The sequence below is a fragment of the Cygnus olor genome, chromosome Z, assembly GCF_009769625.2.
Source record: "Cygnus olor isolate bCygOlo1 chromosome Z, bCygOlo1.pri.v2, whole genome shotgun sequence".
In the NCBI taxonomy this organism is placed as follows: domain Eukaryota; kingdom Metazoa; phylum Chordata; class Aves; order Anseriformes; family Anatidae; genus Cygnus; species Cygnus olor.
In genome coordinates this window covers 45,381,666-45,404,380 of record NC_049198.1, presented here as the reverse complement: position 1 = coordinate 45,404,380, position 22,715 = coordinate 45,381,666, and the positions used below count along the sequence as shown (strand labels likewise).

The following is a 22,715-nucleotide window of genomic DNA, read 5'->3' as shown; positions in this document are numbered from 1 at the left end:
GTTTCTGTTTGCCTTCTATGAAGATAGACAAGAATGGATAATGATGAGTTGGTGGAAGGGATTAGAGTAGTATTACATCAGGTGTTGTCTCTGGGAAACAATTAACAATCAGTTAAGTTAATCATAGAAAATGCACCTGCCAGGCAAATCTATTTGGATTGATGCATGTTCTATACCATCATTATAAGACTTTACACTTCAAATGTAACTAGTAACATTTTAATAAAGTTTTTAATAAGTTTTACGCTTAACCAGCCCAGATTTCTCCCACCAGAGATGCAGCCAGATACACCTCACTGTTAAACACTAAGATCAGTCATGTCTAGAGTACTACCTCTGTTTTCTCACAGCTACACACCAACATTCAGCTACTGCTGCTATTTAAAAATGTTGTACAGGAAAGAATGCATGCCGTGAATGTATAGTATAAGCAGGTATCCTTCACACACAAATAGCAGCCTTCTCACAGAATTACTTCAGTATGTTCTTTATTTTATAAAAGTGAAAAATGCCCAGTTTCTGGCTTGCAACTGCTTCTGATTTCCAAAGTAATTGTAAAATTCTATTCAAAAGCCAATTTCAGAGTAACATTGAAAATGTTGTTTAGAGCTCCATTAGCGGATTATTCTTTCCTATGGCCCTAAACACACATACAGGCTGAATACTATTCCATAAGATCTTCAGGAAAAAAATGGCTAGAACAATAGAGATACATTTCTAGAACAGACCTTCAAGTTACTGACAGCTATACTTTCGTAAAAATAATAACAACTTACTTGTGGGAAGTTCTTTTCTTCATCATGCTGGCAGAGACTCCTGCATGACCTACAACATAAATGATAATGAAATTATTGAAAAATAAAGCGTGTATACAGTGTCAAAGAAAGTGAGCTTACATAAGAGCTTTCCTTTTAAGTGCCAGAATGTAAACTATCCAAACACTTCACGTTGTGATCGATCAATCAACTCCCACAATGGGAGAAAACTCTGCAGAAGCAGACAAGAACTACAAGCTCATTAAGTCTGGGGAAGGAGCTGACCACAACAGCTAGAAAGAAAGCTGAATTTAATACAACAGGGACCTGAATTGTGTTTGTTCCAGAAGAAAGGCCACAACAGTTGAGATCACCTCCCTACAACAGTTAAGAGAATCAATTGGCTGTGTAACTATTTGTCTTTGTGTTAATGCAAATGAATGTCTTTCTGAGTTAGCCAGACCAGCACGGGGGAAGTATACGTGTGGTTCAGCCTACAGAACATATAAAACAGCAATGAATGAAACATTATTAACAATTAAAAAGCCTTTCATACTAACTAATACAGCAAAGATTCTGTTTGCGATTTTAGGCTGTTATGAGACTGAGTAATTAGAACGGCAATTAAAGCATGTTTATAAGAACTATTAATAAGAATTTTTAAAAAAGTAACAAAAGTTTGATTAGAAACTCAAGAGTAATTGAGACTTGACTACAACTAAACAAACTTTCTGACCATATCATTAGCTACCTCTTCTGTGTATGAGATGGATGTGAATGATTTATACTTAATATAACAAAACTTTTTATTAAAAATAAGGGGGTGTTTTATTAAAAACATAATTATTAAAAAATAAATCCGTTCTCACAATGGAACTTCATCATCAGAACATGAATACACATTCATGTAGTACATTATCATAGAATCATACAATGTTTTGGGTTGAAAGGGACCTTAAAGACCATCCAGTTCCACCCCACCTGACATGGGCAAGAACACCTACCACTAGACCATGTTGCTGCTCAAAGGCCTATCCAACCTGGCCTGGAACACTTCCAGGGATGGGGCATCCACTACTCCGCAGTACTCCAGGTAGGGTCTCACAAGAGCAGAGCACAGGGGGAGAATCACCTCCCTCACCCTGCTGGCCATGCTGCTTTTGATGCAGACAGGAGGATACAGGTGGCTTTCTGGGCTGTAAGTGCACATTGCTGGCTCATGTTGAGCATTTCAACAGCCAGCATCCCTGGGCCGTTCTCCTTAGGTCTGCTCCCAATCCATTTTCCACCCAGACTGTGTTTGCACTTGGGATTGCCCTGGCCCAAATGCAGGACCTTGCTCTTGGCCTTGTTGAACTTCAAGAGGTTTGCACGTGCCAACTTCTTGATCCTGTCCAGGTCCCTCTGGATAGCATCCATTCCCTCCAATATGTTGGCTGCACCACTCAGCATAGTGTTGCCTGCAAACTTGCTGAGGGCGCACTCAATCCCACTATCCATGTTACTGACAAAGATGTTACATAAAACCATTCCTGATGCAGACCCCCAGGGGACACCACTCATCACTGGTCTCCACCTGGATACGGTGCTATCGACTGCAACTTTTTGGGTGCAGCAATCCAGACAATTTCTTATCCACAGAGTGGTCCAACCATCAAATTCATGTCTCTCCACCATTTCAAAAAAAAGGATACTGTGTGGGACAATATGAAATGCTTTGCACAAGTCCAGGTAGATGACATCAGTTGCCCTTCCCTTATCCAAGGTCATAACCACATTGTAGAAGGTCACCAAATTTGTCAGGCATGATTTGTCCTTAGAGAAGCCATGCTGGCTCTCACCAGTCACCTCTCTGTTCTCCATGTGCATTAGCATTGTTTCCAGAAGGATATGCTTCATAATCCTGTGGGTCACAGAGGTGAGACTGGCTGGCCTGTAGTTCCCCAGGTCTTCTTTTTTTTCCCTTTTTAGCGGTTTACATTTCCCTTTTTCCAGCCACTGGGAACTTCTCCGGACTGCCATGACTTCTCAAATATGATGGACAGTGACTTAGCAACTTTATCTGTCAGTTCCCTCACATGCCTCTCACTGGGATCGGGTCCAATGGACTTCTACACATTCAGGTTCTTTAGATGGCCTCAAACCTCATCTTCTATAGTGGGTGGGACTTTATTCCCCCAGTCCCTGCCCTTAGATTTTGGGACCAGGGAGGTATGGTAAGAGCACTTGCCAGTGAAGACTGAGGCAAAAAAAGTTGAGTGCCTCAGCCTTCTCCACATCAATTGTAGCCAGGTCTCCTGTTTTACTTTTCAGTGGGGGTAGTTTCTTTTGTCTTCCTTTGTTATACTATGTTCTTGAAGAAACTCTTATTTTTCACTTGTCTAGCCAAATTCAGTGCCAACTATGCCTTGGCTTCCTGCACTCCCAAGCCATATATATGCCTATAATCTTCCCAGGATATCAACCCTATAATATTCCCAGGATATCTCTGCCTCCATTGCCAATGCATTTTCCTTTTGTGTTTCAGTTTGGCTAAGATGTCTTGACTTAGCCAAGCTGGTCTCCTGCCTTTCCTGCCCAACCGCCTGTACGTTAGAACTGAGAGCTCTTGAGCCCTCCAAAAAATGTCTTTTTTAATTTCTTTATACACACAGCAGATGCCAAGGTGGTTGAACCTCATAGGACCAGGGCCTGCGAGTGTGTTGCTTCCTGTAGTTGAAAAAAGAACTCAACATCAACATCCTGCCCTTGATCAGGTGTCCTGTAGCAGACACTAACCACAAAGTTTCCATTGTTGACTTGTTCTGATTTTCACCCATAAGCTCTTGACCTGTGCATACACATTCTTCAATGACAGTTCTTTGCCTGCTCAATCAATCCTTTTTTTTTTTTTTCATGGAGGGCAACTCCCCAATCTTTCCTTCCTTGTCTGTCCCCTCTGAACAGTTTGTAGCCATTGACTGCAGCATACCAGTCATGTGATTCATCCCACCAGGTTTCCCTGATAGCAATCAAATCAATTTTCCAGCTGGACAGCAGCTACCAACCTCCTCCTCATGTTTGTTACTCATGCTGCATGCATTTCACAGAATCATAAAAAAATATCCCAAGTTGGAAGGGACCCACAGGGATCATTGAGTCCAACTCCTGGATCCCCAAAGGACCACCCAAAATCAGACCACATGTCTGAAAGCATTGTCCAATCACTTCCTGAACTCTGTCAGGCTTGGTGCCATGACCCTGGGGACCTGTGCCAGTGCCCAACCACCCTCTTGATGAAGAACCTTTACCTGATATCCAGCCTGCCCCTCCCGTGTTCGGGTCCTGTCGCAGTCCCCAGAAAGCAGAGCTCAGCGCCTGCCCCTCCGCTCCCCTCGTGAGGGAGCTGCAGGCCGCCATGAGGCCTCCCCTCAGCTTTGGGCTGAACAAACCAAGGGACCTCAACCGCTCCTCATACGTCTTGCCCTCTAGACCCTTCACCATCTTTGCAGACTTCCTTTAGAGGCTCTCTAACAGTTTTATGGCCTTCTTATACTGTGGCACCCCAAACCTCACTTAAGGTAAGGCCGCACCAGCACAGAGCAGACTGGGACAATCCATTCCCTTGAGCAGCTAGCGACACCATGCTTGATGAACCCCATCATATGGTTGGCCCTTTTAGCTGCCAGGGCACACTGTCAACCCACGACCAACTTGCTGTCAACTAGAACTCCCCCAGATCCCTTTCTTCAGGGCTGGTCTCCAGACTCTCATCCCTCAACCTGTATGTATAGCCACGGTTGCCCTGTTCCAAGTGCAGAATCTGGCACTTCCTCCTGTTGAGCTTCATGCAGTTGGTGATTGTCCAGCACTCTAATTTGTCAAGATCTCTCTGCAATGCATCTCCACCCTCAACGGTGTCAACATCTCCTCCTAATTTATTATAAAAACATTAAAGGGGACTGTCCCTATACCTGAGCTCTGGGGAATCCCACCAGTGACTGGACACCAGTGTGATTTAACCTCATTAACCCCTTTAAGTGCAACCCATCAGTCACAAAATACAATGCGTGAACAGGTATTTGTCTAGCTCTACGCTGAACATTTCGTCCAAAAGGATACTGTGAGTTATCCTGTGTTGGGATTGAGTGTCATTCCTCAGTACTCTAGTAGGTGCACTCTTTGACCCCGTTACCTGCAAGTACCGAGTGTCATGGTTTAGGGGAGTACCCCCCAAGTTCGTTACCTTTTCATTAGTTATTCTGCAGAAAACTTGCTTTCTGCCCTCAGCTCAAGGACTCTTGCGAACCTATGCATTAGAAGGGAGGTCCAAAGCACTTCCCAAAGTGAAGAAAAAGAAATTTAGAGGTATACAAAAGTAAGACTTGTAACAGAAGCTGCAAGAACCTCAAGGGAGAAGGTATACAGACCACTGGGAACAAGCCTTTGCCATGCTCAGTAACTTCTTACATTGTGAACTTTTTTTTGATATGATACATACTCTACAGACAGATTTCTTCTCTCTTGATTTTGCTTAGGTCAAAAATTTTTTGACTATGCATACACAATCCCCATAAGTGAAAAGTATCAAACCAAAACGTATTTACAATAAAAGTCTACTGAAGTTTGAGAGGTGACTTTTACTGTTTTTGCTGTCAGGTGAAGACAAAAGCTTGACAGGTGCTGAAGGAACTTGTTTTTTTATGCAGTAAAAGCTCTAAACCAAAGCTAACTGACTGACCATTGCTCACGTCAGTACTTTGAGATAGCCCTCTTAAGATAAATATACAAATTACAACATTTACATGTAACAAACTTAGAAGAACGTAAGATGACACTTACTTGAAAATCCTAGAACAAACCCACGATGGTACTGATTACAAGCCTGTTGGCAATAAATCACCTTTGGATTTTGTGTTGGCTGAACTCACTGATGTCTCAAAAAGACAAGTTTATTTTAAAGACCTCTCAAATTAAACTAGTGAATTGTGTAGCACTTCACTCAGGTGAATCTCAAATTGTAGCAAGAGTTCACTGAATCGTGAACATTTATCTCACCTACAGGACCTCTAGACAGGAGGATTGAACACCACAAAATCCTTACATTTAGCATATTCTAGCCAAAGGCAGAATTATCTGAGAAATCATTCTGCCCAAACCTTTCTTTGTTCAGGCAAATAGTTCAGCAATAGTTTTTGCATTGTGGCTAGAAAGTTCAACAGGTTCCACAGACAATCTGGAGTTGTAGATAGACTTCAAGGCGAATGGAAAGGAAGTGCTCAAGATGTAAATAGTGCCACTTTATTATTTATCGCTCTGGATAGCATCCAGGTTACTGCTAACAAGATATACTGAAACAGTACATCGATAATTCGTGTAATTTTAGTGAGGATTCTGAAAGACAATGGGGAAAGACCTGCACAGTTCATGTAACAGAACAAAAACTCCATTTAACAACTGCACCATAAAGCACCTATATTGTCCATCTGTTCCACAATGAATACTACCTGACCCATGTCAAGACTAAATATATATATAATAAATATATATATATATACATATATATATATATATAATATATATACACACACGTTTTAAGCAGCTAAAACACAAGTCTTTGAATGGCCTTCAAATAGATGCAAACAACATTTCTCTTAAGTGGTAAAATCCATCAGGGCACATTTCCAGAAGAAATATTTAGAAATGTTGTTCCATTTTTCTTTTATTTACAGGAGTTTAAAAAAATGGAAGTAGTAAGATATCCTAAAATAATCGAAAGAATTTTAAGTCCTATGTATTTAATTTTTTTCCCCCAAGGTTAAAGGGAGAAATAAAACTTTCACCAAAAAAGACGCGCAAGAAACTTACTTTCCTGTGACAAGCGAGGCAAGGGATTCTTCTTTCCCTATTTAGAATTACAAAGAGCTTGTAGAGTCTCTCTACAGAGCTATTCACTTGTAAATGCATGTCATTTTAATGAATTACACCTATGAGATGTTCCATTGATATGTCTTTGATATAAAACATTTTGGAGAGCAAATTTAAAAAAGATTATCTTTTAACATATGCATATATTGCTGATTTTCTTCTTCACCTAATGATTGTGGAACATAAAGTAGTAACCCAACTTACGTAAGTTCTCCCCAGATGTGGTATTATCACAGCCACTTGATTAATCTAATTATGCTTCTATCACGTTCTCTGTCAAGTGCTCAATTCACAGCAGAAAGGTGTGTTTTTTTTTTTTAAATCCTTATTTAAAGGGCAATATCTTGACAAAAATCTTTCCAGAGAAAAAAAAAAGTCTGTGTACTAAGCATTTTAGGGTCAAGCAGTTTGGTCACAAGCAGTAATGTGACTTCAGAGATGTTAACTATAACTAGAGGATATTAATTAACATGCTAACTAGAGGACATTCTATATACCACAAATGCCATTGACTGAATGGGTTTAAACTTACATTCTTTATCTCATCTGTACTATGGAATGACAAGTTCTAACTACAACACTCCATGATATATGCTATATTTTAGGTAATGTTGAAAATGTTCTGTACAACTAAATCGGCATGAACGTAAAAATAAAAGAATAAGTTAACACTTAAAAAAATTGAAAGTAAATGGATTAGTTTTATGCTTCTTCATAACAAGCAGCAAAGACTCAAACTGGTGGGTCTGAGGAAGGGGAAAATACTTACGACTCAAGCTCTTACAAGCTTAGTAATATGTATTTTTCCTAACAGAAAATGAACTAAAACTTCAACTTCTAGTCAAGAGCAACAGAATTAAGCATTTAATTGTCACATGGTGTTGCATTTAAGGATACTTTGATCAGAGTCAAACATTTGCCTGTTTCAAAGCCCTGCCAAGGACTTTCATTGAGAAAGTTTTGCAAAGTTTAAAGCATTGAATAAGCTGACAGATAAAACAGGTTCAGAATTGCTGTTCATAAATACATTTACTGCACTAGCACTAATATACGATGATAGTGCTAGCAAAATGCTGTCCCAGCTATTCCCCATCCAATAGTGAAGGCACAAAGCTTACCAAGAAAGCGTCCCTGCCTTGTTGGAAGAGAAGGAGCACAGATCGACTGCCTCTTCTAAGTCTCTTATCTCCCTCAACTCTTCTCCAGCTTTCTTCTCACTTTATCTAACAAATGCTAGCACTAACTCTTCTTCCCAATGCTAACGCTTTTTCCACACTGTCCTGTTTTACTTTACATCCTAACCTTATCCGTTCCTCCCAGCCAGAGTGACATTTAGCATGATTTACAGAATCAAAGAATCACAGAATCATCTAGGTTGGAAGAGACCTCCAAGATCACCTAGTACAACCTCTGACCTAACACTAACAAGTCCTCCACTAAACCATATCACTAAGCTCTACATCTAAACGTCTCTTAAAGACCTCCAGGGATGGTGACTCAACCCACTTCCCTGGGCAGTCCATTCCAATGCCTAACAACCCTTTCAGTAAAGAAGTTCTTCCTAATATCCAACCTAAACCTCCCCTGGTGCAACTTTAGCCCATTCCCTCTCGTCCTGTCACCAGGCACGTGGGAGAATAGACCAACCCCCACCTCGCCACAGCCTCCTTTAAGGTACCTATAGAGTACGCTAAGGTCACCACTGAATTTAGATGGAGATTTGAGTACTGTAGTCAAATATGTTTAGCATGTACTTCATTAAGTTAATTATCGCATTCAGGGGTGTTAACTTGAATATTCATTTTACAAATAATCAAGCAAAAAGTTTCACTTTGGGCACTATGGCCTTCAAGGTTCTGTTCTGAAGACGTTTATATGCCAGAACAGGACAGTCCTGTTAGCACAAGACACCCTCCTTTGCCAGCTTCTTATACCAGGATTGCAAACATCCATCCACAAAGTTTGTATGTGAGATAAGTGGAAGCAAGCTTAATTCCCCCTTGCCCAAGGACAGCACTTATCAGTGACACTAGCAAGTCTGACTATTCTCCATACATTATCTGTGTGGTTTTTTTTTGAGGTCAGGTTAATTCTGCTCAAAACAGGTTTTTAAAATACATCTTTAAAAATTCAACAGCAGCACTAGAAACTGAGTACTTCTGCCTTACCGTAGGCAGACAGATAAAAAACAGCAAGATAAGACACACTAAACCATTCTTTCATGATGCTAACTCCAAGAGATGTATACGTAGTATTTCAGCTGGGGAGTGCAGAAACGGAGACTAGGGTGAAGAATGGAAGAAGAAAGTTATTGGCAATATTTTTTACCATCACGACATCGATGATACTATCCATTCAAACCACCAAAACCAAATACGCTCTTTAAAGCACACCACAGCATCTTACTTGTCTCAATATCCCCTGTATTTACATTAAAGAGCAAAAGCTGGACTTTTTAAAGTCGTATTTCAGAATTTGCTGTGGGAACAGCAGTAGTCCCAAGGGAACTATTATTGATATGGTTGCTATTTTCAAATTACTTTCAGGGACCTAAGGGCACACTTATGCACACCTAGTACTGCCCAACCTCAACTTAAAAGGACTGGGGAAGGAAACGGGTTATTTTAATCAAAGCAGACCAAGGATACAGAGATAAAATAAATTCCTGACTCTGTTTAAGTATTTCACTGAAGTCCTAAACAAGTCACATCTTGGACTGATATCTCTTAGTTACTGCCCCTGTGAACTAAGGAAAACAGTTGTTTTTAAGAAGGGAAAAATACATAAGCATGTGTGTCACTAAATGTGTCTTAGCTCTTTTCCTTACTAAAATAATCTACTTTGTTTTCCAACCATTCAGTAAAGACATTATGATTGTTCCTGACCATCACAGTTTGGTGGGATACTGGACCTCTAGGGGATATCTGACAGGAAAGACTGTAGAAGACCATACTTTATACTTCTATGGAATTAACAGGTGATCACAAAACTAAAGAAGTCCAAACATAACTGTAAACACAACAACAGTAATTTTCATTTTATTTTTTCTTACAATTGATTATTTTAAATATTGTTAATAAAAAATCATCTATATTCCTCTATATTGGGGACAGCCATACACAGACACAAGCACACTGCCTAGCACAGAGCAGCTGGATGATCTACTGAAACTTCTTGCAGGAAAGCTAATCTGTATTTCTGAGAAAATCACAGATACAGTAGTCACGGCCTCTACTGTTGTGAAAAAAAATAAAAAACATGTCTAGCATTTTTTCTCTCCATCCTCAATCCTAACCATTATTTCTCAAGACAAAACTATGAAGTGTGCTCTTCAGTAGAGTTCATATTTCAGAAGCCTAAGCATCAATCAAATGTATCTTTTACACCTATGATTTAAAAAAAAAAGCCATTTTTTCCCCAAAGATGCCACGACACCTGCAATGCCACTGATTGATAAGTTTCTACAACTGCATGAAATCAAAATCAATTGCAAAAAACATTGGTAATGTGTTCAAGTTTTTAAAAACGATAATCCTAATCACCCATATGAATAACCTGAGACATCCACTAGATTACCGATATCCTTAGATAGTCTTTTGCAGCTTGTACGTGATCCCAATGTCTCCTGGAATCCCATGATTATTTCACATGATTTAAAAATGAAATGAAGTTTAAGCAATTTACATAATTTCACTATCTGTCTTAATTAGGGAGAAAAATCAATAAATAGAATATTTAATTCGAACTTTATATTACCTACTCCCAGATTATGGCATTTTTATAAGTAAGACTTCAATAACTTATTTTCCACTGGAAGTATCTAGTTGGAAAAGAGTTATTTGTTCATGTTTCTTGGAAGTAGCAACTGTCTTTAAAAAAGGAAGGCAATGAACGTCAAAATGGCAAAGATACTTCCACAAATACTGTAAAAACACAGCAAGTGCAGTTTAAAAGTTACTTGTTAATGTACAAGATTCTCTTTCATGGTTGTCCTAACAATATTAAGTATGTAGCAAATATCATATTTCCCCCTACATTGTTAATGTCATTACCCTTTACTTTAAACAAATTAATTGTCAAGTCTAGTAATCAACTAAGCATTCTCTTTCTTCTGAAAAGCTCTAATAAAATAAATCCTAGTAGGATTAGCAGGATCACTACTATCACTAATAGGACAAATCCTTAACACTTCCAAATGAGAAAAAAATACACGACCACTTTAAAAGTGTATAAAAGGTCATAAGGATCAACGTAGCTAATCCTAACACATAGAACAGGTGTGGTTTTGTGACAACTACAGGGCTAAGTCATTCTTCCCTGGCAAATAAAGCTTATTAATATATAACTGAGGATGAACCTCTCTTAACCTATTTGCAGCCTAAAATCTCCTCCTTAAAAAGAAGAGGCAGTCGTAATTTAGCAACTGTCACTTGACCTGTACTTGACAGCTTTCTTTGCCGGAGACACTTAAAAAAAGAAACAAAAAAAATTACACAAAAAAAACAATAAAAACAACTATCCTACTACAATCTTAATTTATATCACTTCCTGCCTTCAAAATCATTTTATAAATTCTGACAAACTCAATTTTTGCTATTTTTTTCCCAAAGGAAAATTTGATCAGTCTCAGTAAAATTTCTGCAGTAATAAACCAGTGTTCTCTCTCCTGCCTTTAAAATAAGCTATCTGCCTTTAAATTAAAATCTCATGCCTGATCGTTGTTGTAGAGTGGGCTATGCAGTCCTTCTAATGACAGCTGCCTGCTGTCCTACCTATCCATAATCAAGTAATAAACAACAAATAATTCCATCCCCACATTTTTATTTCTCCAAAAGAAACACAGTCCACCAAATATCGTAAAAACCAAAAGCAACAACATGAAAAAGGTCAGCAGCTGTCTGACTCAAGAAAACAAAAGCCAGAGGCAATACCCAAGCCTAGGTAGCAACTACGCTAAGAGTTGAGGCTGACCAAATGTGTATGACTTACGGGTTATATTTAAATGACAGTTCATCAAGTTAACATAAATTTAAGGACTTCTCAGTTAAGATTAGAAAATTTGATAACGAAAAAGATTTAAATAGTAAATGTTGTATGGGGATATTATAAAGCAAAAGGAGCATCTAAAGAAACAAGTGTAAATTTATTGATGGTTTTGCATAAGGTAAACCACAATGAAATAATAATGGAAAGTGCAACCCTTCAAAAAAAGTTGAAAAATAAAAAAGGATTCATGAACAGTTGAAAGGATAAGAAGGAAGCAATATTTTCTACAATATATTTAAATAAAATTTCCTATTTTTTAAATAGATACCATCTAGCCATGCAATCATCCTCTAAATAAGTTTTATGACATTTCAAATCTGTACTGTAGTTTCACTGATAATTGTATATCGCAATTAAGTTATAGATAAAAATTCTAACATTTCCCTTAAAAACTTTGTGTCTGAATTTTCTGAACTTGGACGCATTGATTCGCTAATACTTACAAAGTCATCAGTACTGAAGTCAACCTTCAGTACAGAGATTTTCCTTTTTTTTTCCTCCCACAAATACAATTCTCCTCCCACTGGTATTCTGCTAATGTCAAGAAGAAGGATGACTTATCAGCTAGCTGGATGAAAACTCACTGAAACAAGTGACTATGACTCTGCAATGGATCATTCCTTTGAAACTATTCATTAAAAAATATTTGCATTTGAAACATTAATGGAAGCTAATCACATGTAAAAACAGTAAGTTACCAAAACATTTCAGAGAAATTTTCCAGCATCAGTTGCTTCAGCTCCAAATGAATTGGGAAAGTATCTGACACCACCGTAATGGGCTACTGCTTGTGTATTTTAAAAAGTTATTTGCATTTGGTTTATTGAGATTTTTAGAAAAGCACCGATTCACAATGGTTAGTGTTAGATAATGTGCTGCACCATGCATCTACAGTTCTTCCCTGTGTAGGTCATTAGAGAGTTTCATTTCAGTATAAAATACGGAGATATTTTTCAGCATGAAATAAAAACTATTAAGTCACTTCATAGCAGAAAACTGACTATATATACAAAAAAATTTACATTACTTAAATAAGTACTAATAAAAAGCAGGTAATTGAACAGAAGAATGAACGACATTCATCTATAACATTTTCATCCTCTAATGCTGGTCTGTAGAATTCCTAACTTGCAAATGGTAACTTCTAGGCCCTGTCCTGCACACTAGTCCAGACAGAATGCACTGCTGAAGTAGATAAGAGACTAGCTTAGTTTCTACAGGACCAAGTAGAAAAATCTTGAACAATTCTTGTTTACTCACTTGATGCTTTTGTTGCATCATTGCTGATAATCCTTACTTACCATCACTGGTAATCCTGATAATCCTGTACAGAACCCAAGACTGACTGAGATTTGTCAAGCTGCAAAACTTTAAATAAGCCCAACTGGTCATAGGAGTCTGAATGCTTACTTGTATTTTGCATTCCTCTGAATTGCTTTTAAATACTTCTGACTTATCTTCAATTTAGATAACACACATCCTAGCAATAGTCTGTACATCTAGACAAACCTTTTAGCAGTGTTTAAGACATGTTCTTCTACAATTACTAGATGAAGTTTTACAGCAAGTTGCAAGTATACGATGAATACACTTCTGTTTGTTCCAGCATTTTTGAGATAAGCAAGAGAGGAATTTGCTCCTTAAAATGTCAATGTAATCCTATAAAAAGCTCATTTTGTTCCACTTCAGAATTTTATTTAACATACAGTTCTACTAAGACTTTGATATTATGAACTACTAAACACTTTTTATATATTGGTCTGTAATGCTTACATTTAATTATGTCTTTTTAATTTAGCAGCTTCTGTATCAAGAGCTCTTTTAAGATGGGAATAACAACACCTTTATAAAGTCAATAATACATTAAAAAAAATCTACAAAGTAAGAACAATTTTACCTCCTGAAAGCAAACAAACCAAAAAAGCAAACCAAAAAACAAGCTTACCTGCATCAGCTCTGGACCGTTGACCCGGTGATTTTCCAAATGGGGTCTTCATTCATCTGTGTTTAAGTGAGCAGCAAAGCTGCTGGACTAGGGTGAAAATCCAGTTCTTCCCAGATCCCAGGGTATCTTCTTTTTATGAAATAAAACAGCTACTTATTAATCCACTATTCAATCACAAATTTGTTCTTCAAATGTAGAAGATGCACTTTCAGTTATATCACTCTGAAAAACAAAACAGGTGAAATATAAATAGTTTGATTTGAAGCTTAGTTAAAATAAGCATTAAAATAAAACAGTATTTTTTGCTTTCATACTCAATTGGAATTTCCTTCATATTCTGTTATTCTGAACACACTGAGCAAACAGGGGCCATGTAGGCCAGTAGACAGCAAAACAAACAATAAGGATGCTGCTTTTCCATCACATTCACAGTCAAGTTCCATGTGAGATCAACGTCAGCTACACACAACTGTACATAGGAAAGCTTCTTTAAAACCACTTAGCTTAGCACAGGGAAGAACGTCTACTAACTTAGTGCAAGTTCTGTTTCAGGGTTTCTACCTTCAGCAAGAGGTAAAGCACAAACCTACTATTTCCATTTATTATAAATAAAACACTTCACATCCACATAGGAAAGTAGCCTTTCCACATAAAGTTTAAAAAAAGTCTGTAGAAAAAAACTCTTTAAAGGTATCAAAACCAGACTCCACTGCTACAACTACTCAAGATCAACTAGCTGAAGAAGTTGTTGGTTCACAGAACACCTACAGAATTCTTGGTGATTCTCCACTTCTAAAGTCACCTGATTCCTAGAATATTTAGCCATTACTTTCCTCTAGATGAAGGAGATAATTGAGGACAACTTTTTAAAGTCCTACTGAAGATTTAAATTACAACAACTAGTAAACTCAAGTCACTTGAAGTGACATGTGATAACACAATCATTAGGCATAGACAACATGGATTCACAAAAGGAAAGGCTTTTCTCACTAATTTGATAACCTATGATAAGATCATCTGTTTAGCAGATGAAGCGAAGATGGTAGATGTAGTTTTTCCTGGATTTTACCAAGGCATCTGATACTGTCCATCATGGAATTCTTCTGGACAAACTGTCCAACTGAAATGGGACAGGTACACGCTACACTTGGTGATGAACTGGCTTGACAGCAGAGCTCAAAGGCTTGTAAGTGAATGGGGCTACATCCCGCTGGTGGCCAGTCACTAACAGCGTCCCTGAGGGCTCTGTTTTGGGGCCAGTCCTGTTCAGCATTTCTGCTGGTGATCTGGATGGAGGAGTGGAATGCATCCTCAGTAAATTTGCTGATGATATGAAACTGGGAGGCACTGTTGACTCCTGGGAGGGATGAGATGCCTTGCAGAGGGATCTAGATTGCACTGGGATCTAGAACACTGGCATGAAGTTGTACAGGTACCTTAAGGAGGCTGTAGCGAGGTGGGGGTTGGTCTATTCTCCCACGTGCCTGGTGACAGGACAAGGGGGAATGGGCTAAAGTTGCACCAGGGGAGGTTTAGGTTGGATATTAGGAAGAACTTCTTTACTGAAAGGGTTGTTAGGCATTGGAATGGACTGCCCAGGGAAGTGGGTTGAGTCACCATCCCTGGAGGTCTTTAAAAGACGTTTAGATGTAGAGCTTAGTGATATGGTTTAGTGGAGGACTTGTTAGTGTTAGGTCAGAGGTTGTACTAGGTGATCTTGGAGGTCTCTTCCAACCTAGATGATTCTGTGATTCAACAAATGTCAGGAAAACACTGGGTGCTGCACCTGGGATGGAGTGATGCCAGACACAGGCACAAACTGGGAGGCGAGTGGCTGCAGCAGCTTAGCAGAAAAGGACCTGGGAGTGCTGGTGACAGCAGGCTCAGCAGGAGCCACGTGCCCTGCCAGCCAAGCAGGGAAACCACATTCTGGGGTGCATTAAATGCAGCAGAGTCAGCTGGTGAAAAGGGGTAATTTTCCTGCTACATTTAGCATTGATACAGCCTCATGTTGAACGCTGTATGCAGTTCTAGGCTCCACAACATAAAAGCATGTTACGGTACATGAAAGATCTCAGAGGAGGCAACAAAGCTGGTAAAAGGGATGGAAGGCATATCCTGTGAAGCGAGGCTAAGGACACTGGTTATCTGGTCTCAAGAAGGACGCCAAGAAGCAACCTCCTGGCTCTCTGCAACTCCCTATTGTCTTGAATGTCGTCACGAGGCACTTGAAGGGCAACCAGGCGATCAGGCCCAGTCAGCATGGGTTTATGAAAGGTAGGTCCTGCTTGACTAACCTGATCTCCTTCTATGACCAAGTGACGCGCCTGGTGATGAGAGGAAGGCTGTGGATGTGATCTACCTTGACTTCAGTAAAGCTTTTGACACTGTTTCCCACAACATTCTCCTCAAGAAACTGGCTGCTCACGGCTTGGACTGGCGTACACTTCGTTGGGTTAAAAACTGGCTGGATGGTCGGGCCCAAAGAGTTGTGGTGAATGGAGTCAAATCCAGTTGGAGGCTGGTTACTAGTGGAGTCCCCCAGGGCTCAGTGCTGGGGCCGGTCCTCTTTAATATCTTTATCGATGACCTGGATGAGGGGATCGAGTGCACCCTCAGTAAGTTTGCAGATGACACCAAGTTAGGTGCATGTGTCGATCTGCCCGAGGGAAGGAAGGCTCTGCAGGAGGATCTGGATAGGCTGGACCGATGGGCTGAGGTCAACTGTATGAAGTTCAACAAGGCCAAGTGCCGGGTCCTGCACCTGGGGCGCAACAACCCCGAGCAGCGCTACAGGCTGGGAGATGAGTGGTTGGAAAGCTGCCTGGCAGAGAAGGACCTGGGAGTACTGGTTGATAGTCGGCTGAATATGAGCCAGCAGTGTGCTCAGGTGGCCAAGAAGGCCAACAGCATCCTGGCTTGTATAAGAAGCGGCGTGGCCAGCAGGTCTAGGGAGGTAATTGTCCCCTTGTACTCGGCTCTGGTGAGGCCGCACCTCAAGTACTGTGTTCAGTTTTGGGCCCCTCGCTACAAGAAGGACATCGAGGTGCTTGAGAGAGTCCAGAGAAGGGCGACAAAGCTGGTGTGGGGTCTGGAGAACAAGTCTTATGAGGAGCGGCTGAGGGAGCTGGGGTTGTTTAGCCTGGAGAAGAGGAGGCTCAGGGGCGACATTATCGCTCTCTATAGGTACCTTAAAGGAGGCTGTAGAGAGGTGGGGGTTGGTCTGTTCTCCCACGTGCCTGGTGACAGGACAAGAGGGAATGGGCTAAAGTTGCACCAGGGGAGGTTTAGGTTGGATATTAGGAAGGACTTCTTTACTGAAAGGGTTGTTAGGCATTGGAATGGGCTGCCCAGGGAAGTGGTTGAGTCACCATCCCTGGAGGTCTTTAAGAGATGTTTAGATGTAGAGCTTAGTGATATGGTTTAGTGGAGGTTTTGTTAGTGTTAGGACAGAGGTTGGACTAGATGATCTTGGAGGTCTCTTCCAACCTGGACAATTCTGTGATTCTGTGATTCTAAGGAAGGGAAGGGCAGAGGGAGGTGCTGGCCTCTGCTCCCTGGGAACCCATGGCCGGATGCACAGGAATGGCACAAAGCTGTGCCAGGGGAGGTTCAGACTGGACAGCAGGAAAAAATTCTGTACCATAAGGGTGGTCAAACACTGGAACAGGCTTCCTAGGGAGATGGCTGATTCCTCAAGCCTGTCAGTGTTCAAGAGGCATCTAGATATACAGCAGATACATAACATATATATGCCCCATGCCTGTCCACATTTAAGAGGCACTTAGATAATACTCTCAATGATGTGTTTTAATTTTGGGTTGTACACAGTTAAGACAGCAGGTTAGGTCAGACCATCCTTTTTAGCCCCTTTTCCTGAAGAAATGTCATTGCTGTAATCATGTTCGCTGTCATCCGTTAAATGGAAGATGACTCTCTCTCTTTTATTTCAGTTTTGCAACCAGCTGTCAGTTTTGATACACAGGTTAAAAACAAAAGAATGCCCCTAACCAGTGACCAAGCTGAGAGAAAAGGTGTATCTTATGCTTGTGCCTTACTGAATAAGGGAATAGACAAGGACATGCCTTGAGGTATGGTGCAAGCGTTACACAGAATAAGCAAATTTACACCTAGCAGCATTTGCCAGTTCTTCCATGAATAACATTCATTAACTTCTAGGCACATGAGAGTACTACAGCGGAATACTCCTAGGAGGAAAGAGCAATAGGGAGACAAAACTACTTACTAATTTCTCATTTTTCTATTTTAAGCAAGCATTTGGTAACTTGTAGTTTTTGGAAAGATCAGTGTTTAGAAGAATTAACTTAAACATTCAGTCAGGAGCTTGTACAAATTTGTGAAATGGAAGTTTTCAACATTCTGTTAAAGGAGCATATTATTTTTTCCACATTTCACCTCCTCTCGAAATCTACCACTGTATAAACAACAATGCTGAAGGATACCCAGGCAACAACACTGGAAGTTTAAACAGCACTTGAAGACGCAAGAGGAAGCAATTGATTTAACCACTTTACTAGAACACAGCATGAGGATAATTTTTCCTTACCAAACTCAAAAATACTTTATTCTAGATCAAACTACTTTAATACAGAAATATTCCTGATTATGAAAACAAATGAATTCACAGCAGTGCTCTCATATACTGCCATACTGAGTCTCACAGGCTCTGTGTACCCATATAAGAGAAATCCATTCTTCCTACAGTCCAGAGAGAAGAACTGTAATCTAGTATACTTCTCTATTTTTAATAAAAATGAAATAAAACATGCTTTTCTAAAGCTTGCATTATGAATTCAATTTCTGTCTTAGTTTCACTCGGATAGTTGTGAAGACCAACTAAGAATAAGAAGGCTATTCAAAATAAGGAGTGCTAAGACCAGGTTAGAATAGTACAATCATACTAACAGAATAGGGAGGAAGTTGCATTAAGACTGAAGAAATAGAGCTACGTTAAAGCTGTATTTTTTCCACCATAAAGGTAAAAGAGAAAGAACAGCGTGCATACAGACTACACAGCTTTTCCTGTAAGGCAGTTTAACCACCCTCTATAACCTCTTCATTATTTAGAAAAATTAAAATATATATATGAGCTTTTAACTCTCCAGAATAAATATAAACACTTAAAATAATACTCTACCTTAACTTAAATTACATGCATTTCACTGCAACACATAGCAAAAAAGATGTTTACTGCACTCTAGTGAAAGCTTCAGGACCCTACTATTGCCGTGCAAGAAGGATGTTAGGTAGCACAACAACATAGCTGTGATAATTAATGCTAATGGCACTGAAAACACAGCCTTAAATGCTTCTAACCTTTAACCACCATGAACACGGACAGAAACTTTGTGTTCAAGTATTGGCAGACTTGCTGAGGCACTGCTTCAGTCAAGAAGAAAGTGTTTGGAAGGAGGAAGAGGGTAGTAGCACATGTTGCTAGTATAACTTAGATACACAACTGTAAATTCAAAATACACACCTCTGATATTAACTACAGGCTTCTGCCTTCTAAGGTCTGTTCCAGCTTCAAGAGCTACCAGTGAGCAGGCCTTCTGGCACCACCTAGCGGGCTCTTAGCATTTCCAGTTTGGTATTCATTTCCGTTGCTCGCAGCTCCCTGTAAACCTGCACTGACAGTCTGTTCAGCGCAGGATCAGCCCAGCATGTCCCAAGACCACTTTGTGAAAAGAGACGTTCTGAAATGAAGTGTGTCAGCTGAAGAGATGTCTTGCTAAGTAACATTTTGATCTGTGCAACTCGGCTCAGAACTGCTGGTATACATTTTAGCTGGAGTAGAACCATGGTTTCAGCACAAGCTACTGGGATAAGGCAGGCATCTTAACACAGACTCCTTACATTTTACCATAGGAATAGAAAGGATGATTGCATTCAAGCCTTCTGCACACACACCCTCCCCTAAGAAGGACCTTAACATTAGAATATCTCCTAAATAACTGTGAGGATAAAAATACGTGACTACTTTCAGTTAGTGTTACTTAAAAACAAACAGAAAACAGAAAAACAAAAACTTTCCTGTGCTGTGAGAATTCAACCATTCAAATTCCAAGTCTGCTTTGAAGTAGAAGTACCCTACAGACTCATCAGCAAATTAGTTATTAAAAACTTTACTCCCTATCACTAAGGCTTCATAAAAGTATTAGCATCTGAGAAGAAAGATAACAATACATAAACCCATGAACACAAAGGTGATTTACAGCTGACAACGATGAAGAGCAATACATTTCAACTCCGGACAGACTCCAAATCAAGGACTTTCCCTTCCCTCAATATCCTCTACAGTTTTTCTTCTACCCATAGGTGTGTTATTTGTCTAGAATTGTACAAAAACAAGTAGCACTGGCATACGGCTCTGTGTGTACATATACAAACAAAAATAAACACACACTTAAGAAATAAAATTATTTTCTATCTACAATGCTATATTGATGCAACTGCAGATAATTCAACAGAAGACCGACAACCTGAAACTTGTGCAAATTACTTCTTGTTGATAGCGTGCCTCTGCATGTGACTTCTAGTGAGAACGGGACTGTAAACAATATACTCTTTCTGCTAAAGGGGAAAAGAAACACTACCTTTTTTGTTTGTTTTCTTAAGTACCTTGACATTCATAAAGCAAAGAAAAAAAGTACTGTGATGATTTTTTAAAGGCTGGCATAATAAAATATTACACTAACACCTCAGATAAAAAAAATACAATTATTTTGGACTTGAAAAAAGTGTTTTAACCTTTCAGCAAACTCCTGTACTTTGTGTCCACAATTCTATGTCCACTGCAAGAGACAGCACACTGCAGTTTTTGTTTATATTTTTTTTAGCATAAACAAATGGACAGATTAGATAAAGATTTTAACATAACGAAGAAAAAGGGGTCTGTTTGTAAATTCTGGAGACAAAAACTTCCCATTATATCACAGAACCAGAGAAATTGAGATCATTTAGGAATTGTAGACAAACAAATGAACAAAAAAAAGTAGAAAAACTATAAGCAGTATATTAATTTGACAATTATCCCAATACTTCCCCCACAGGTATTACTGACAACTCCAAATGATTCAAAACTACACAGGTAGACTTCTAAGATTAGTATGCTTTGTAAAGCTATTTCAGGCAACTATTTGAATGAGTTTTGTCTAAGCCAGCTTTCAAGCAAGCACAGGTCTTTACTGTAACTTTACTGAAGTTAGAAACAATATTTCGGGTGAAACCTGGACTTATTTGTTTTGAAGTACAGCAGGGAACTTAAGTATTTGTATAGTTTTGCAACAACACATACAAATGGTAGCTCTCAAAGACTGCATTTAAAGGTCTTACACAAAAAAAAAGCACAGCCAGAGGAAAATCCTCCAAGTACCATTTCCAACGTTTCCTGTCTGTCTACCTGTTTTTTCTCCTTGAATTACCAAGATGTAGCTGTTATTGCAGTAACAGTATAATTTTTTCTCTATTTCCACTCAATTTTCATCATAACGTATACTATTAAAGCACTTGGTCTCCCTTACTTCATCCAACTTAGCATTTAAGAGCTCTTGTTTTTGCAACAGATTTAATTTAAAACCAACTCTGATGGGATATGTAATTCAGCCACTCTGTGGCTGAATTTCATTAGATCCAGTACTACAAATTGGTATTTTAAATAAATTTGATTGGTATTTTTAATTTGAGGGGCTCAGTGATCACCCTTCTAACACCAAAATATCGTCTCACAAGACTAACTTTAAGAACTTTCATACTACAGGTCAAAACTGTAATAAAAGCATTGGTAGAGATAGCATGAGAGCACAGGATTCTTATCCTGCGTCATACAGTGCACCTATTTCTGACTTTAAAGGATTGTTACAGGTTAAATGCTAAAAATATGTTATTTCCTCTGAAACCTTATAGAATAATTTTTAGCCTAGTTCGCATTACCCTTACGCTTACAGAAATAGCTGCTGCAGGAGATGAAAGGTACAGAATTTGTTAAGTGTGTTCCTGTCTGCATTACAGCACTCATCTCTTAATACTCTGCAACACAAGAAAACAAGTAGGATTTTTCAGTTTCTATGGAAAAACACCAAACAAACCAACAAACCAGCCAACCCAGGGTGATCGTATCCAACACTTCCATCCTGGACAACTGCTGTAAATTACAGGAAGAATATACTATATGCAATTCAAGGACCAAGACTTTGGCTGTATCTTGCTGGCATCTGCCCCTTGAAAAGCTGTGTGTTACTTGGAGAGAGAATGTTTCAGGAAGTTACTTCTAAGCACCCTACAACAAAGGGCAGGGTATTTAAGACATTCACAGGAGTATACATCACAGTTGTAAAATAAAACATCCGTATGTGAAAAGCAAATATAAAATGCAAGACCTTCAAATGTTTTCCCAAGAACACAGGGGATGAATCTGACTAGTGCCACACCAGTGAAATTGCTTCCTTCAGTGCTGTTTCCAGAAAGCTATAACAGTTAAAGTCTCTCCAGATACTAAAAACTACTGTTTTGAAAGCTTAGGTATCTAGAACTGAACTCTCGCTTTTTAGGAGTTCAAGTTCAGGAGTTCAAACATAGCAAGGTGGCAATTTTTAGAGCTTATCTAAATCCTACCACAATCAGGAGTATTTCAGACTTTCCTGTCATTTACAAATTACAGCAATGTCATCTCATCCTCATGTGACTGGCTTGATATGGTATGTTAACCTTAATAAAAAAATCTACATCCAACATGAATGTAGGATTCTGGCTTAAAAATGAAAGAGCCTCTAGAAGTGACATACAATTGTTGTAGTTCCACAGGGTTTGCATGAAATGCACTGCATTTATATGTATCAAAGATTTCACTGAGTGGGTCACAAGCAAAACCACTGAATATTAAACCTGTCAAACAATTTGTCCTGAGATGACTCAAATAGCAGGTGAGCTGTCTGTCACAGCCTTATAGCTACATGCAAATCTGTCCAGTGAAAGCACACAGGTACCTCAATACATTTCAATTTAGCTTTTTTTTTTTTTTAACCCCAGTCCAGACAGCTAGT

The 22,715-nt window shown here is 39.2% G+C and overlaps 1 protein-coding gene across 8 annotated transcripts in view; it reads right to left on the bottom strand.

Moving 5' to 3' along the window:
- Window positions 1-22,715, bottom strand: part of SPIN1 (spindlin 1) — a 61,877-nt gene that overhangs the window by 11,947 nt on the left and 27,215 nt on the right. For 7 of the 8 annotated variants that reach the window (XM_040540410.1, XM_040540405.1, XM_040540403.1 and 4 more), the window contains exons 2-3: window positions 13,654-13,875; window positions 777-825 (exon numbers count right to left, since the gene is read on the bottom strand). In XM_040540410.1, the coding sequence (XP_040396344.1) occupies window positions 777-825; window positions 13,654-13,705 (101 nt within the window). In that variant the 5' untranslated portion in view covers window positions 13,706-13,875. Of the gene's footprint in view, window positions 1-776; window positions 826-13,653; window positions 13,876-19,153; window positions 19,366-22,715 lie in introns of those variants that run through there. The other variant, XM_040540407.1, reaches the window with a different exon arrangement.